This window comes from Anneissia japonica, unplaced genomic scaffold (assembly GCF_011630105.1).
Source record: "Anneissia japonica isolate Jap-2015-1 unplaced genomic scaffold, ASM1163010v1 scaffold1128_len1000024_cov185, whole genome shotgun sequence".
Classification (NCBI taxonomy): domain Eukaryota; kingdom Metazoa; phylum Echinodermata; class Crinoidea; order Comatulida; family Comatulidae; genus Anneissia; species Anneissia japonica.
Window position 1 is genome coordinate 830,476 of NW_022705247.1, and position 15,217 is coordinate 845,692.

General features: G+C 33.7%; 1 protein-coding gene across 1 annotated transcript in view; it reads left to right on the forward strand.

Annotated features, from left to right (window-relative positions):
• The window catches only part of LOC117105460 (inactive tyrosine-protein kinase 7-like), a gene marked incomplete at its 5' end in the record, with an annotated part of 31,740 nt that extends 21,059 nt beyond the window's left edge, over positions 1–10,681 (forward strand). Inside the window, 6 exons of the mRNA XM_033246609.1 lie at positions 2–143; positions 2,401–2,670; positions 3,311–3,562; positions 4,666–4,980; positions 7,477–7,709; positions 8,309–10,681. Of these exons, the coding sequence (XP_033102500.1) occupies positions 2–143; positions 2,401–2,670; positions 3,311–3,562; positions 4,666–4,980; positions 7,477–7,709; positions 8,309–8,884 (1,788 nt within the window). The remainder of the gene's footprint in view (position 1; positions 144–2,400; positions 2,671–3,310; positions 3,563–4,665; positions 4,981–7,476; positions 7,710–8,308) is intronic.
• Positions 10,682–15,217: the final 4,536 nt, after the last annotated feature.

Genomic DNA, 15,217 nt, shown 5'->3' on the forward strand with positions numbered 1-15,217 from the left:
GAAGGAGAGTGGTAGGTTCACTGTGTTTCCAAATGGCACCCTTCGCATTTCACCACTGAAGAAGTCAGACTCCGGATTCTATGCCTGCAAAGCTTCATCTCCAGGAGGCAATGCACAAACTTTGGTGAACATCACTGTACAAGGTTAGAAATGTCAAATTGAAAGGCTCCTAAAAATATGTAGTCTGTCCATGTTACTTGTTTAATCTTTCTTTATTGATATTCAGAAAATATACAATACAAAATACAGCCTGAAAGGACAGCCTAAGCATTAACAAGCCACTAAATTTCAAAGCACAGACAAGATTTGTTATTAAAACAAGTAGTCCTATTTCTAATCCTCATGTGATGTTAGTGTCCTAATCCAGTCCATACAACCATAACATCATCCAACCATAATTAGGAGTTGGTTTAAGACGGGTGTAACAATAGCCACTGCCTATAAAACATTGAAGAGGTTAGTTATTTAGTTATTTTTATTTCAAATGTATTATGTTATAATAAATTTACAATTGGTTTATGTTATTAACATTAAAACCTCATTACAAATTTACAAAAACACAATTCAATTTACAATCTAAATAGAAATGTGTAAATTGTAACATTTCAGTTTTCATTTGAGGATATTTTTTGTATATTTATTATATTTTATTCACTTCTAGTATAAAATTTGCAAATGTGCAGTACTGTACATGTGCAACATAATTAAGTTGAATTTACAATAATAAATTTTTAAAAAATAGAGGATTCTGAAAAGCAAAAAGCATACCAATGTTTTTTCAAGCACAATAGCCATAGGGGAGTCAATCATATTAGAGTCTATAAACTCAAATTACAGTTCCTTTATTTAATCTATGTAATGCAGTTAATGTCAGTTCTTATTCAAGTAAATGTATATATCCTCTGACCGGCAAATAATTCTGACATTTCATTTTGCGTTTATTATATTGGTTTTAGTTTTCAAAGTAAAATGAGTAATATTATAGAATATGGTAATAGTTATAGAATTACAGTATATCATTACATGTATATAGCTATTTACTTTGCCTAGTGTTTTGCCCCAACAGCAAATTTATCATTGGAAAAATGTATTTATTCTATGCTCAATTGGCTAACTAGATGACTGACAGAGATATTGATCTCCACATTAAAGCTTTGCCGGTGGTTGTGCCAATTAAAACGCCCAAAAATATAGAACGCTTCCAATTGATTGGATTGCTATCACTTGAAAGACTTAAAGTGACTCATTTTCTTAAGCTGCTCCAACCCCTACCCCAGACCTTCAATCTGTTTTGTAATTTTGTTGCCTTGTTGCGGTCATGTAAATGAACAAAACGAAAGTTCACTGTCCTGTGCATAGAGGTATAAAAAAAAAGCCTTTCTCACTTAACAATTTACAAAAGTGAAGTCTAAATAATTTTATCTCCTAGTTTGTTTGTTACCCAAGCATAATTGGATGAATCTTGTTTTTAAAAATCTTTAAATAATACATCTTATTGCCTAATAACTGTCTATTGTCGCCAATTTCAAACAAACTCAAAATGATTATACTCTAATGTGTACTGCTGATAAAGACTTTGTGGTGACCAGAAAAAAGCGCTGTACAGTACATTTTATAGTGCCTCCTTGCTCCTAAATCATGAACTGTCATTCCACGAAACCATCGTAAATTTGAATTGGTGTAAAAAACCATCTGATGTTGAGGTGGCGGCATGCTTTGCAAGATCAAAGCCAAAGCATCCTATAAATCAAGATTCCAGACTTACTGAATCACCTTAATGTTTATCTTACCGTCAGAATTCTGCCATCAATATCGGGCTAAGAAGTCACAAAAATTTAGAAATTGTTTTGATATGTTGTCTGATTGGTGGAAGTTTAATTTTGTTATTTCATATTACAACTAAAATACAGTGCATACTACTTACAAAATCCAATATAAGACTGTTTCATTTTATTGCTTTTTTGTTCTGTAGCACAGAATGATTTCTTCACATATCTACATATCTATACTATCGTGGCACTACTTAAGTCATCTTTAAAATATAGCAATAGTATTAAACCATGCTCTTCTGTTGCTACTTTTAATTAATTAAATTATTTGAAACTAATCTCTTTTAACAATAACATCATCTAAATGATGCTGTATAAGTAATAATCTTCAATCATTTTTTAATGAATGTACTGTTGATTGTTTTTGTGAGATCGGGGTGATCTGTAATGATCACCATATAAATAAAGTTTAAAAAAAGAACGATAATAATGATGGTATTAAAATTGTTTTGGTTTTTGTGATTTTATGGTGCTTATTTACAAGTAGTGCTTAGGGAAAAAAATATGTTTGGTGTAGTGCTTATTTTATTTGTTACAGTAATTCGAATGACTTTCTTGTTGCATTCAACAGAAACGTTGAAATTCATACACTGGCAAGCCTGGAAACAGCTAGAAGTTGGTGAACCTAGCCGATTGACCTGTACAGCTCGCGGTGGAAAGGACATTGATATCTTGTGGAGGAAAGCAACTGGATCATTTCCAGTCGGTGTTTACCAGAGGGAGAACTTCCTCATCTTTGACAACCCATTACAATCTGATTCTGGGAACTATATTTGTGTTGCCATGGTTCGGAATGATCCGAGTGCATTTATCAATAATTCTGTCAGCGTAACTGTTCAGAGTAGGTATTTTATGTTTTCCTCAAGATAAAAATGTAAAATAGAATTGGAGGCAGTGGCGTATCTAGGGGGGTGCACACCCCTCCAAAAATTACTAGCGTTGCCCTAGCCCTCCCAGAGACAAAAATCACTTGCAGGTAGTTAAAAATCACCTAAAAGTGGATGCTAGAGGAGGGAAATGTCACATATCTCGATTGCTCTTCATAGGCCAATATCACACCAAGACGTAAATAGAACACAAACATTATTTCAAACAATTTGTATTTCATAAACAAACTTTACTCATGTATATCCAACAAATTATGTCAGTCAACAGACTGTTGTGAGTGCAACATGATAATAATCAAAACCTTCCACTACTACAAACTGGACGTACCCCTCCCCCCTTCCCCATGGTTCAAACCCAACTCTGTTTATCTGATCGTTACTGCCTTGCTGCTCGATGGCCATGAACATCATCTTCAGCCAAGACCAAACTATATAGATGCAAGAATTCCTTGACAGCATCACAGAAACCTCGTACTAAGTGAACAATCCGTACCAAGGAGAAAGCATTAAGATTAAAATGAACATTAAACTCGTCCAAGTGTTTTTTCTTAATAATTTGTTAAACTAATTTTTTTTTTTTTTTGTCTTTTATAGTTAGTCCTAAATTCACAGTACTTCCTGGAAATGTAACCGGCTACATTGGAAGGAGTCTGGTGATCAATTGCCAAGCAACCGGTGACCCTCCGCCAAAGATAACGTGGCTGAATGTGCCGAAAGAATCAACCGTGTATAAAAATGGCACATTGGTCATTAGCCGTTTGACTCCAAGTGACGAAGGTGCATACCAATGTATTGCTGGTAGCGCAGCAGGGTTGAATACAACGATCTTAAACTTAGATGTCTCAAGTAAGTACTAATGATAAGGCCAAATAAAGAAAAAGTTCTTTGTTGTCCCAGCCCACTTTCTTTGTTTGTTTTGTGGTATATGTATTCTCAGATAAGATAGTATAATACATACTCCAATTATTGAAATGCACACCATCGTGTCGGGATTCAATATTTCAACATTAATTATGTCATCACCACTGATCTGAGATTAATCAGTGGACCTTTCGGTATATGTATTCTCTATTCTATGAAAGACACACTGAAAATACTGATGTGTGTTATATGGAATATATTCAATTACCAGTAACCAATCAAATACTGTACAAGCCAAAGCTCCTTATCCCTATTCACAAATTACATCTACTTCAAAAGAAGTTGATGCAAAGAGTAGGCAAAGTTGATTACCTGCCCCATACGGCAGACATATTCCAGCAAAACAACTCATTGAATGTTTATGTTCTGTATGAAAAACAACTTTCAATAAGTTATTTAAAAAAAATATTAATAATTATACATAATCATCTAACAAGAAATAAATGTAATTACCAAATACTTATGAGAAGAATCAATGTTGGACAGCAAAGTGTAGTATATAGGCACTATGGAATAACTTGCCTGAAAGTGTTAAAGTAATAAACAACTTTTAACCAGCATACAAACTTTTCTAATAAACAAATACAGTTTATGACTTAATTACAATCAATACTGCCATATTGAAATGTAGATGGCAGTGTTGTTATAATTATGTTTTATCTTCTATTTTGACACATATATTTATGTATTTAGTTGTTTATTTTTTTTAAATTATTTTATTCTTATTTACTTTTTTGTTTTATTCATTAATATTATTTTTTTTGTTCTTATTTATTCATATCCATATCTTAATGAATTTTTATTAAATATTACATTTACAAAATATCATAAACCTAAAAGCCATGTTTTCTTCATGACCTTTTCATGTTATTTATCAGAGAAATTTTTACTTTACATATCTCTTGATATTTATTGCAATGTTATTATTTGTGAAATTGCATGAAATAAATAGTACTTAGTACCGTGAAACTTAAAAATATTATTTGAATATTTATAAAAAAAATTTTTATTTTCGAAAATATTAACAGGATCAGGTCCACCTACTGAAGCTGGATTGATGACGAGAACGATTGCAATTGCTGTAGGCTGCGCTGTTGCCTACATCTTACTTGTAGTTGGCCTTATGTGCTACTGTCGTCACAGACGACTCAAAATGAGTAAGAATTTTGAGGACAGCGAGAAAACTAACGGGATGCTGGCCAACAAGCAGGACCATAAAGAGGGCAACGGTCGAGTGTTGAAAGATGGCGAGATGGTGATGAATCCGGTGTATCCAGGCAGGCGCGGCAGTTACGATAATCTACTCTTTCCAAAACATGATCTACAGAAGCTATCTGTATTGGGTAGGTTTATCTTTTAGCTGAAGGGTTTTACATTACTAATAATAAATAAATTATTATACATAGCGCTTGTGTTATTATTCACAATCAGGTTCAAATTTTTTTTTTTCTGCACGGAAATTACGTTGGTCGTTCAAAGCTCCATACATTCATCATACATTCATACATACAATAAAATGAAGTTATGACATACATACATTTTTATTTTACTTCTCCCCCCCCCCCCCCCCCCCCGTAAAATACGATGTATGTTAGATCCATTAATGCATTTCAAGTCACTTCGCTCGAAAAAAGGGCCTATACAGCCTTTGTTTCATAGTTAAACCATGGAGGTATTATTGAGAAGGAGATCACTCGAAAAAGTCACGCGCACACAGAGCTATGCAAATGAACCAAGAACAAAGCTGCCGCAGCGCGTGAAGAACTTTTGCGCGATGCCTTTGAAGTCTAATGTGTTCCCCGCCACCAAATGCTCAGCAGGCTTTGATTACAAAAATATTGAACACAGCGAAATGGAGAGCACGTTCTTTTCTCAATGCGCACTACTTACAGTCAATCACTATGGCTGCGCAATCGTTTCCATCTTGAAGCTAATACATTGATATTTCAAGAAATACCAAACACAATATTTTTTTCTAAAAAAAGAGTTTCAAATTTAATGAAACATTTACATCAGCTTTAAAAGTATGGTATATTGCAACTTGAATTTCCATAAATTGGATAAAACTCGATAATTCCAATTTTAACAGATATTAATTAAGGAATGAATGATGGAGGATTATAATAAACTAAGTCATTTTAGGGTTAACAAGGGTTAACTATTCAAAAATTCAGTCCAGAATCAGAGTAATTTTCAGTTTTACGCTGCCTTAGCTTTATAGTCAAACAAATCGATCTTTAGACAGAATTATAATGAACACAGAAGTAATTTTAACAGAAATGTTTTGCGGAATCTGTTTCTGAAATATACACATTTAATAACATACTAAAAGTCCGAAAAAATCCAATCAGGGGAACATTGTTTGTTATAAAGATATTTAATGGGTTAAAATCAAACTTTTTATCGCACAACTGCTGTGCTGGAGCGTATAAACGCATGTCGTTGCCAAGTTGTTGCTAACGAAAGAAATGTGAATTATAGGGTAATACGCCCGCGCGCGATCCAAAGGCGGGGAACAAATTGGTTTGTCGCGTCAAAGGGATCTGTTGCCGAGTGATGATCTTCTTAATAATACCTCCATGGTTAAACTCATCAGATGTCTTCAATGTCATGTATACCACAAAATCAATGCAAGTTGATAGTTTTTCGGTCATAATTCATAATTTGTGCTATCTAATCATCATATTATTATTGTCAAATGATTAGGAAGTGTATAAAGTACCAACTTACGAAATATAAAGCAATTTGTAGACGAGGATTTTTAAATACGAGGATTCAACCATACCTTACCTTATCACGGTGATCGCAGATATGATATGCTAATATATATAGTATCTGTGCTTTTAAGTATGGCTGAATGGTCCGTTGGATGTCATGAGTGCATACATCTTAGCCGGGTTTATTTATATCATTAATCTATTATTAATCTATTATTATAATAATACTGGTATATGTTAATGCCTGAGACACTGAATCGATTTACTTTAGCAATAATCACTGAAAAAAATATTTGTATCCGTTGCTCGTATATTATCACAGATCCTATAGGGCCCTGGTACAGATATTTAATAATAAATTTATACAATGTATAATCATAATTTATGTAGGCCTATACAATAGTAAATGACTGATACAGGTCCTACAGATCTGTGATTGATAAAAACGTCCTAAAACTCACTAGGAAATTTTTTAATTCATTCCAATTAAACTCAATCATGTTACCCAGCGTTTGTCCAAATACCAAATAAGACTATTGTCTAACCGCAATCCAAAAGCTGACACCTTTGTATTTTACGTTGGTATACAGTACTATGTTTCGTAGAAAATATGATATTAAATAACAATCATTATAGGTATGCTACACAAGCGTTTATAAGGGTAGGCCTATTGTGTATCTGTGTAATGTAACATAACATTTGCTTGAGCGGTTGCGGTGAGCATGTTCTTAAAATGAACGCTGGCTATGCATTCCAATGTGCTCATGGAAAAAACAATTAGGCTACTAGCCTTGGTTTGAAAAAAAAAACTTTCTAAGTTTTCTAAGAAAGTTTCTAATACGTTCGGTATATAGGGTCTGTGATAATATATTACAGTGCACTTTCAGATGTCCTACATATGGTTCTTAGTCCAGATCTTAAATATTGGTATTTGGAGTGGAGTGGGTGATTGACAGATGCTAATTGAATCCACCGTATTTACAATTGTTTGTTTGCATTTGTTGTCAATAGTGACCATTCTCTGGAACAATCTACCCTCTGTCTTTGGATCTTTAGTAAAACTGAAACAAATAAAACCTTCAGAACAAAAATAGAACTTACTTTCATTTTTTGCTTCATCAGGTAAGGGGAGATTTGGTGAAGTGTTCTTAGCCAGAGCTGTTGGTATTAAAGACGGAGAAGAAGTGACAACCGTTATAGTGAAATCTTTGAATGAGAACGAGGAGAGCGTTCAATTAGACTTCAGAAGAGAAATTGACATGTTGAGCAAAGTGGACCATGACAACATTGTCAAACTCTTAGGCATCTGTAGAGAGGCTGACGTCCAGTTCATGATCACAGAATATTTAGATTGGGTAAGACATATTACAAATTAGTTTATGCTAGTTGTAAATCCTGTTTTCCACTAGGCAAATTTATTTGGGCAAATTGAATGTGTTGGTTCACCTTCCGATTGGTTGCGCATTTTTACGATTCACAAAAAGTAGAAACAGTTTGAACTACTGATTTCGCTGAAGCAAAAAACTTCATAGAAATGTAAAGGCGCATGCACATGGACGCTCTCAATTCGTGCGAATAAACTTGCCTAGTGGAAACAAGCTTAAGTAAAGACAGTTCCCTGCTCTATTGTGTAAAGTCTAATACATTGTTTAAAGTGTACTAAAGGCTTTTTTCGAAAGACTGGGCACAATAGCCTGTCAAACTAGGGACGTAAATGTGCTATTGTTTCAGAAATGAGAAGCATTTGACTTTCCGATTCTCTACTTGGCAAAGATGCAAGGATTGATAAGTTCAGTTGGAGTGGCCAGTAAATTAGACATAGTTTGAATATGGTTAAAGCTGTACAGTCTGCTTAATAGCAGTTGAGAGCTCTGTACCATGGGAACATTTATTCTCTGAAAAATTGTGAGTAGCTTCTTCAAAATGATAATTCCTCTCTTATTTTCTAATGCAGGGAGACCTGAAAAACTACCTGATAGCAACTCAAGGCAAGAATGGTCACGCAAACTCGCCTCCTCAACTAACCCTCACCCAGAAAATTGATGTCATGAACCAGGTCGCTCTAGGGATGGAACACCTTGCTAGCCACCGGTACACTCATGGAGATCTGGCCGCCCATAACTGCCTTCTAAGTCCTTCCATGGAGATCAAGATCACAACCATCTCTGTATCGCAAGACTTGTTCCGCAATGACTACCACGAGTATCACCAACGACTCCTGCCAATCAGATGGATGCCACCAGAAGCTATTTATGAAGATGACTTCTCCACAAAGAGTGATGTATGGGCTTTTGGTGTGCTCACCTGGGAGGTTTTTTCATCTGGAGAGTTGCCATATAAAGACAAGGACAATGATGATGTTTTGAAGGCTATTGTTGATGGAGACCTGATGCTGGAGACTCCACAGGGAACACCAGATGAGGTCGAAATCTTGATGCATAGATGTTGGTCAAATTCTCCCACCGATCGGCCATCATTTGGTGATATCGTGCAAACTATTGGCGAGCTGCCAAATGATAGCCAAATTTAGGATAAATATGACCTGTTATTAAAATTATGGGGTAGTCGTTGTTTTTATAAAAATTGATGACATAAACAAGGTTACTTTACAATGGAGATATTTGTATTTGAATACTAATATCCAGATTGTAAATATAATTTTGACAGCGCTTCTAAGTTATGTTTTGTGGAATGTCATTAAAGATGTCAGATAGATTTGTATTGACTCTGATCCAAATTGAATTATTCAATTAAATTTTTCTTTTTGTAATTTTAAATGCCAATAAGTATTAAATTCACATTCATCCTTAATCCTATGACGGTGTCATCAATGAATCATTGTTCTAAAATCAAATTTCTTCTCTTCCCAAAAGTCCAATACTTATGATGAAAGCGTTCATGTGTTTTCTAGGGAAATTGTATTGTTGCAGGTGTATAATGCTCCTCTTATGTAGAAAATTTAAGCGCATTATACTAAGTTCAGCGAGCACTGTTTGGACTCTAGGGGGCACTGTACTAGCTACAACTGGACAACTAGTTGTTACGAACACATATGACACATTTTTGTATCTGGACCAAACTTTTAAATTCCTAAAATATTTGCAAGAATGAATTACGGCTTTAGTTGATTTATTCCACCGATAAATGTAGACATATTTGTTATCCACTAAACAACTTCATAGTATAAATTCAATCCTTAATTGTTTTCAAATCCCACCAGCAGATTAATATTTATTTTTATAATCGATTTTAGATGTTTTTAAAAACTATAAACTTCTGATAATTGTGATGTTTCACATTGAAAAATGTAGAAAACTAATGAAGTGATTTTACAATAACAGTGCAACAAGTATAACCTAGTATTACCATCCCTTAGTATAAAGTAGATTTTAGAATTTCTAAACCAAATTTAAAAACTAATTTATCCTTTTTAAAAATGTACTCCAATGCAAGACGTCTTGTGTAATTTTGACAGCATCTTATGTGAGATCTGGTTTTAAAATTGATAGATCATAACTTTAAATGAATGCATTAAAATAAAAATAAATTAATTTTCTTATTGCAGTTTCAGTTTTACTACTGGCTATGATTCATATCTTGGTAATGTACTTTGTTGATCCTTTAAAAAAAATGTTGAAGTACTGTTCAATAAATGTAATTTTTATTATTTATGTAATTGCTTTTAAAGTTTTTATATTAATTTGCACCTTTAACACCAGACTGAGGTTCTGAAATATTATTATTTTTAAAATCTTGAAAGTACAACCTGACTGCTTAGTTTACCAAATTTTGAACCACAGATACACAAAGTACAGTATCTCTGTTTTAGCTGAATACTTAAGTTGCTGAAAATTTTGCTCTTTTATGAGAAAATTCACAACTTTTTAGAATTGTATTATATTAGACATACATTCAGATGTTTTATAAATTAATATTTCATGTTTTCTGTATTTGAAATGTGTGGATAGCGATATGTCCATAATTTGTAAATATACCCTGGATAAGTAAATTAAGTACTAATTGTAAATTAAGTATTAAGTAGAACTCATTGTAAATTAAGCATTAAGTAGAAACCCTTATTCTCAGTTTATGCTCAGCTTTTAAAAATAGTAAAGCAATGGTAAGGATACTGTTAGCAAAGTGTAATAATTGTCCCAAATGGTCATGTGATGATTTTTACGTGAGCCCGAATTAATATTGTTAAGCAATTAAACATTCCCTTTGTTCATGAGCTCCCCATTCCAGCATTCTTCTCCAATTGGTTGTTAAGAGTCTTTTGACTTGGCATGCAAACTTGTACACATTTGATAATGGTCAACATTTATAATCCAATGTTTATGTATCATATTTTGGACAGATTACATGGCTGTTTGGGACTGATTTTTTGTATCTCAAAGACTTCTTACTTGTTATATCAAATTGAACTGGAATTTTACTGACCGAATACATAATCATGCTTTAGACTTCTTTCTTAGATCTAAGTGTACATTCTTAATTGACAATGCTGCTATTCAATAGAACTTCCCGTATTCACATAGGACAATAACAACTGTAATAAGTATATTTTTTTAAACTTATTTTTAAGTGTAAATTGCATTTAAAAAGATAATGTGTAGATGAATTTTTCCTTACTCTGCTATAATATTAATATTATAAAATATGGTAATAAGATTGGAGAATCTTAAGGTTTATGTATTTGCATTTTACAAAATATTTGATCATGCTATTATTAATATTATATATGTATATATAAATATATATATATAATATTTAATATTTTGATACTCTTAATATTGAAATATCAAAATACTTACCTTTATGAAAATTGTTCATGCAATTATTAAAATTATGGGTTTTTTTTGTTATGTTTAATTTTTTTATTTAATCTTAATATTAAATACATCTTGATAAATTTTTTTTATCATGCAAAAATGCATTTTTTTTTTTTTTTTTTGTAACATTCATGAATGAAATTATTTCAGGAATACCTATTTTTTAACAGACCATTGGGAATACCTATTTTTTAACAGACCATTGCAAACATTTTTCATGGTTTAATGAATATTCTACTTCCTTTTTTTATTATTTAGGGAAAAAAAAGAGGCCAATGTCACAAAACCAGCCAATACTACAAATTCATAGCATTTTCGAATTAGGTCCTTGCAAGCTGCAGAAAAGACACTTCTTCAATAGCGCCCTCTTACGAAAATGAGGTTCTTGGTAAAGTAGTCTTGCCATTAATTTGAGGGTATAACCATAAACGCCTTGATAATCTACAAAAAGAGGGATACAGAAAATTCCAAAATTAAAACTACAACCACTTATTCAGTATTTACTTCAGAAGAACGAGATTGTTATAGTTATACTGTATTATATATTTAACATTAGGTCTATGAGTGTAAAGATAAATTAATATATCCTCCAAGTTTCTGACATTGTTGCTAAGGTCTCATAAAACGACAGCGTGAATATACGTAATCTTATGTGTTTTTGCGGGACATGCGCGCGTATTCCTGGCGCTTTTTTGATTGGTCAGTTAAGAAGTTTCTCCCAGTAAATATTCGAAATCTATCTTATTATATTAGCGGTTACCGGCTTTTTTTCAAACACCCGGCTTCTTCAGAAAATGTATGTCTAAAACGTATCAAACACCAAACTTCCTCCTCTCACCTTTAGAGGCTATAAATTACATACGAAGGCATTTTATTAACCATAGGCCTATACGTCGGTAACATTTATAGCGCATTCAAGAAAAAATCGACTAACCAGTAGAGATAAGGGGCAATGATCACGTGCATGCTCATAAAATTCTCGTCAGCTTCGCAATTTCCGTTTTTCTAGAAGTTACTACCAATGTCTACTTAATCATATACACCAACCCACGCATTCGACGTCTCACGCTTAAGGACAAAATCTCACGCATGTAATATTGCCTACGGTATATAATGAAAATATAAGTATACTTTGTAGGTCTAGCTCTCTCGGTAATATTCATCATCTACACATTTCTTATAATAGTTTTCACATTCGAACACAAATTAATGATGGCGTACTACTAGGGTTAAGTTGGGTTCGCTTTCAATTTTAAGTATCACTCTCAACCAATCAAATTATGGAGCTGCCTACAGTATCGGGCAACGGGCAGTACCTTGCACGTGTTACAGTGTTTTTGGAAGAGTAAGTTGTGTCAGATACAAATTTTTCAGAGAATCTAAATCAAATTGGCAACAACCAACGAACCAGCACATTTTTTTTTTATCCCTATTCAGAAAAGTTAGAAGGGCCAATTTGGCAAAAACATCACGTACGCGCGGCTCATGTCAGTGTGGATTCTTAACAGATTTTCATTTGTAAAACTACAACCCCAAAGTGGCAAAGAATGCATTTCCGGGTATCCAGGGAAATCAATTTCCTGTGCTATGGCCCCGGACACCCACCCCCTAGGGGAAGGTTTTGAGAACAAAAGTCTCACACCTGCAAAATTAGTCTAACTTGGAATGTCTGACATAAGGCTTACTGTCCTTCATCATTGGCGTGTCTTGTACGTCAAAACATCATCTAATTTTATTAAATTCATATAGGCCTATACTTTTTCATAAGCTTAGGCCTACATATTGATTTTAGACAGGAGGCTGAGTTACGGACTGTACTCACCCTCTAAAATATCGACTATTGTTTATTATTATTATTATTATTATTATTATTATTATTATTATTATTCCTCATATTTTATGCATAAAACAATCTTAAGCTCTTAATCTTAATTCACAATATATGTTTCTTTGACAAATTTACTTTTTCATAAGCTTAGGCCTACATATTGATTTTAGGCAAGAGGCTGAGTTACGGACTGTACTCACCCTCTAAAATATCGACTATTGTTTATTATTATTATTATTATTATTATTATTATTATTATTATTATTATTATTCCTCATAGTTTATGCATAAAACAATCTTAAGCTCTTATCTTAATTCACAATATATGTTTCTTTGACAAATTTAAGTTAATAAAAAGAATGCATATAATATATTAATTGTTTTTCATATGGCTCCTCCAAGGAATATTGAAGCGCGTGTATTCAATTCAGACTGGGGTGTTTTTTTTGTATTCAAAGTAGTGAAAAGAGCTCAACATTTTTGTACAACATTTAGCAAGATTTTGAGGGTATTGTATTAATAATATAATTAAAATTGTTGAATATCGACTATTGTTAAAGAATACGGTACTATTGCATTATCTATAGACGTGAATTAAATTCTGTAAGATAGAACATTTATAGTTATCTACGTACACATTGCATTAATATTACAATGCATTTCCCTCACCCCGTCGGACATGTCGGACCCTCAAATTTCTGTAGCCATCGCTGCCCACGGGCGGGGTTACAGGCTGAGGTGGTGCATTAACACCAAATCGTTATTTCGGATTGGAAAGCCTACCGAAACGATCAGAAAATCGAATCAGTGTGTAAGAATAGGGACGCTGGCGCTCAGCGCATCGGAAACGTGACGAGGCCTAAAGTTTGGTTCCGATCTATGGCCCTGTAAAAAAAAAACGAGCTTTTGATCGTCCCCTCCTTACTTCAAAAAAATCACCCGACCAATTTCCACCCCCCACCCCACCAAAACTCAAAAATGTATTGTCTTTCTGCCCATAATTCAACTTCGGCTAGGCCTTGGCTTTCTTTGGGTAAATATTTTGTCTTTAAATTGTTTGTGTAAATTCCGCCTGATCAAACGCTACACTGGAAGATCCGGCAAAGTTAGCCACCATTTACATGAGGCCTTGTCCTCCATGGAGGATTCAGACTTGGCATGTATCAATGGAGTGGTTTTATTACTGATTAAAAAAAAAACACCTCCCTCTATCTAGACATTTTAAACAGAAAAGGACGATCAACAACTCTTTTTTCATATGGCCCAACTATATGGGTGTGTACAAAACGAAGACCCACACTTTTTCTCTCTTTTTTAATGATACTGTACTACACCAGACTGTCACAAAATCATAATTAGGAGATTATTTGTACTTTTGTTTGTGATGTTATCAAGTGTCTTCGCTTTATAGACACCCTGGGTGTCTACAAAACGAAGACCGAAAACCTGCAAAACGAAGACCTCCACCAGAATAACATTAAATTGACTCAAATTCAGGCAATTAATGTGCTAGAAAGTTAAATATTATATATACATAGCATGAAATGATTAAAAAAACAAAACAAAACAAAACAAAACAAAAAAAACAGAAAAAAAACAAACAAAAAACAAAAAACATTATTTTTATCACGATTAAGAGAAAAAAATGTGGGTCTTCGTTTTTCGGGTTGTCGATGTTCGTTTATAGACACCTATTCTATATAGGACGTCTATAAAACGAAGACCCTTAATAATCTCATCCATTCAATGTCGGTGTCACTACTAAATGACCGAATGCTGCACAAAATTGCGTCACTGTACAAAATTCCTACTGTTTATTTTAACATGAAACAAGTTTATGAATGAAATATTCAAGGTTCTTATAGGCCCCCAAAATACGCGTCCGCTATGCCAAGCCCTAGTCACGTTTAGTTTTTCGGGTCTTTGGGCTTCGTTTTGGAGACACCCATATACAGTAGGCATGGGTGTACCCAAGGGAGGGAGTGAGGGAGTGGGAAAGGTCGTACGACTTCCCCCCCCCTCCCAAATTTTCAAAGGTTCACATTTTTTACATTTTTTCTAGGGCCTTTTCACAATGAAATAAATAAAAAAAAAACATTGATGAGGTGCCAGTAATGAGTCCAAATACCTTGCCAATTGCCCCTGCCAGTGGAGGATCCAGGAATTTGAAATGGAGGGGGCCCAAGGAGGGAGTTTGACAGAT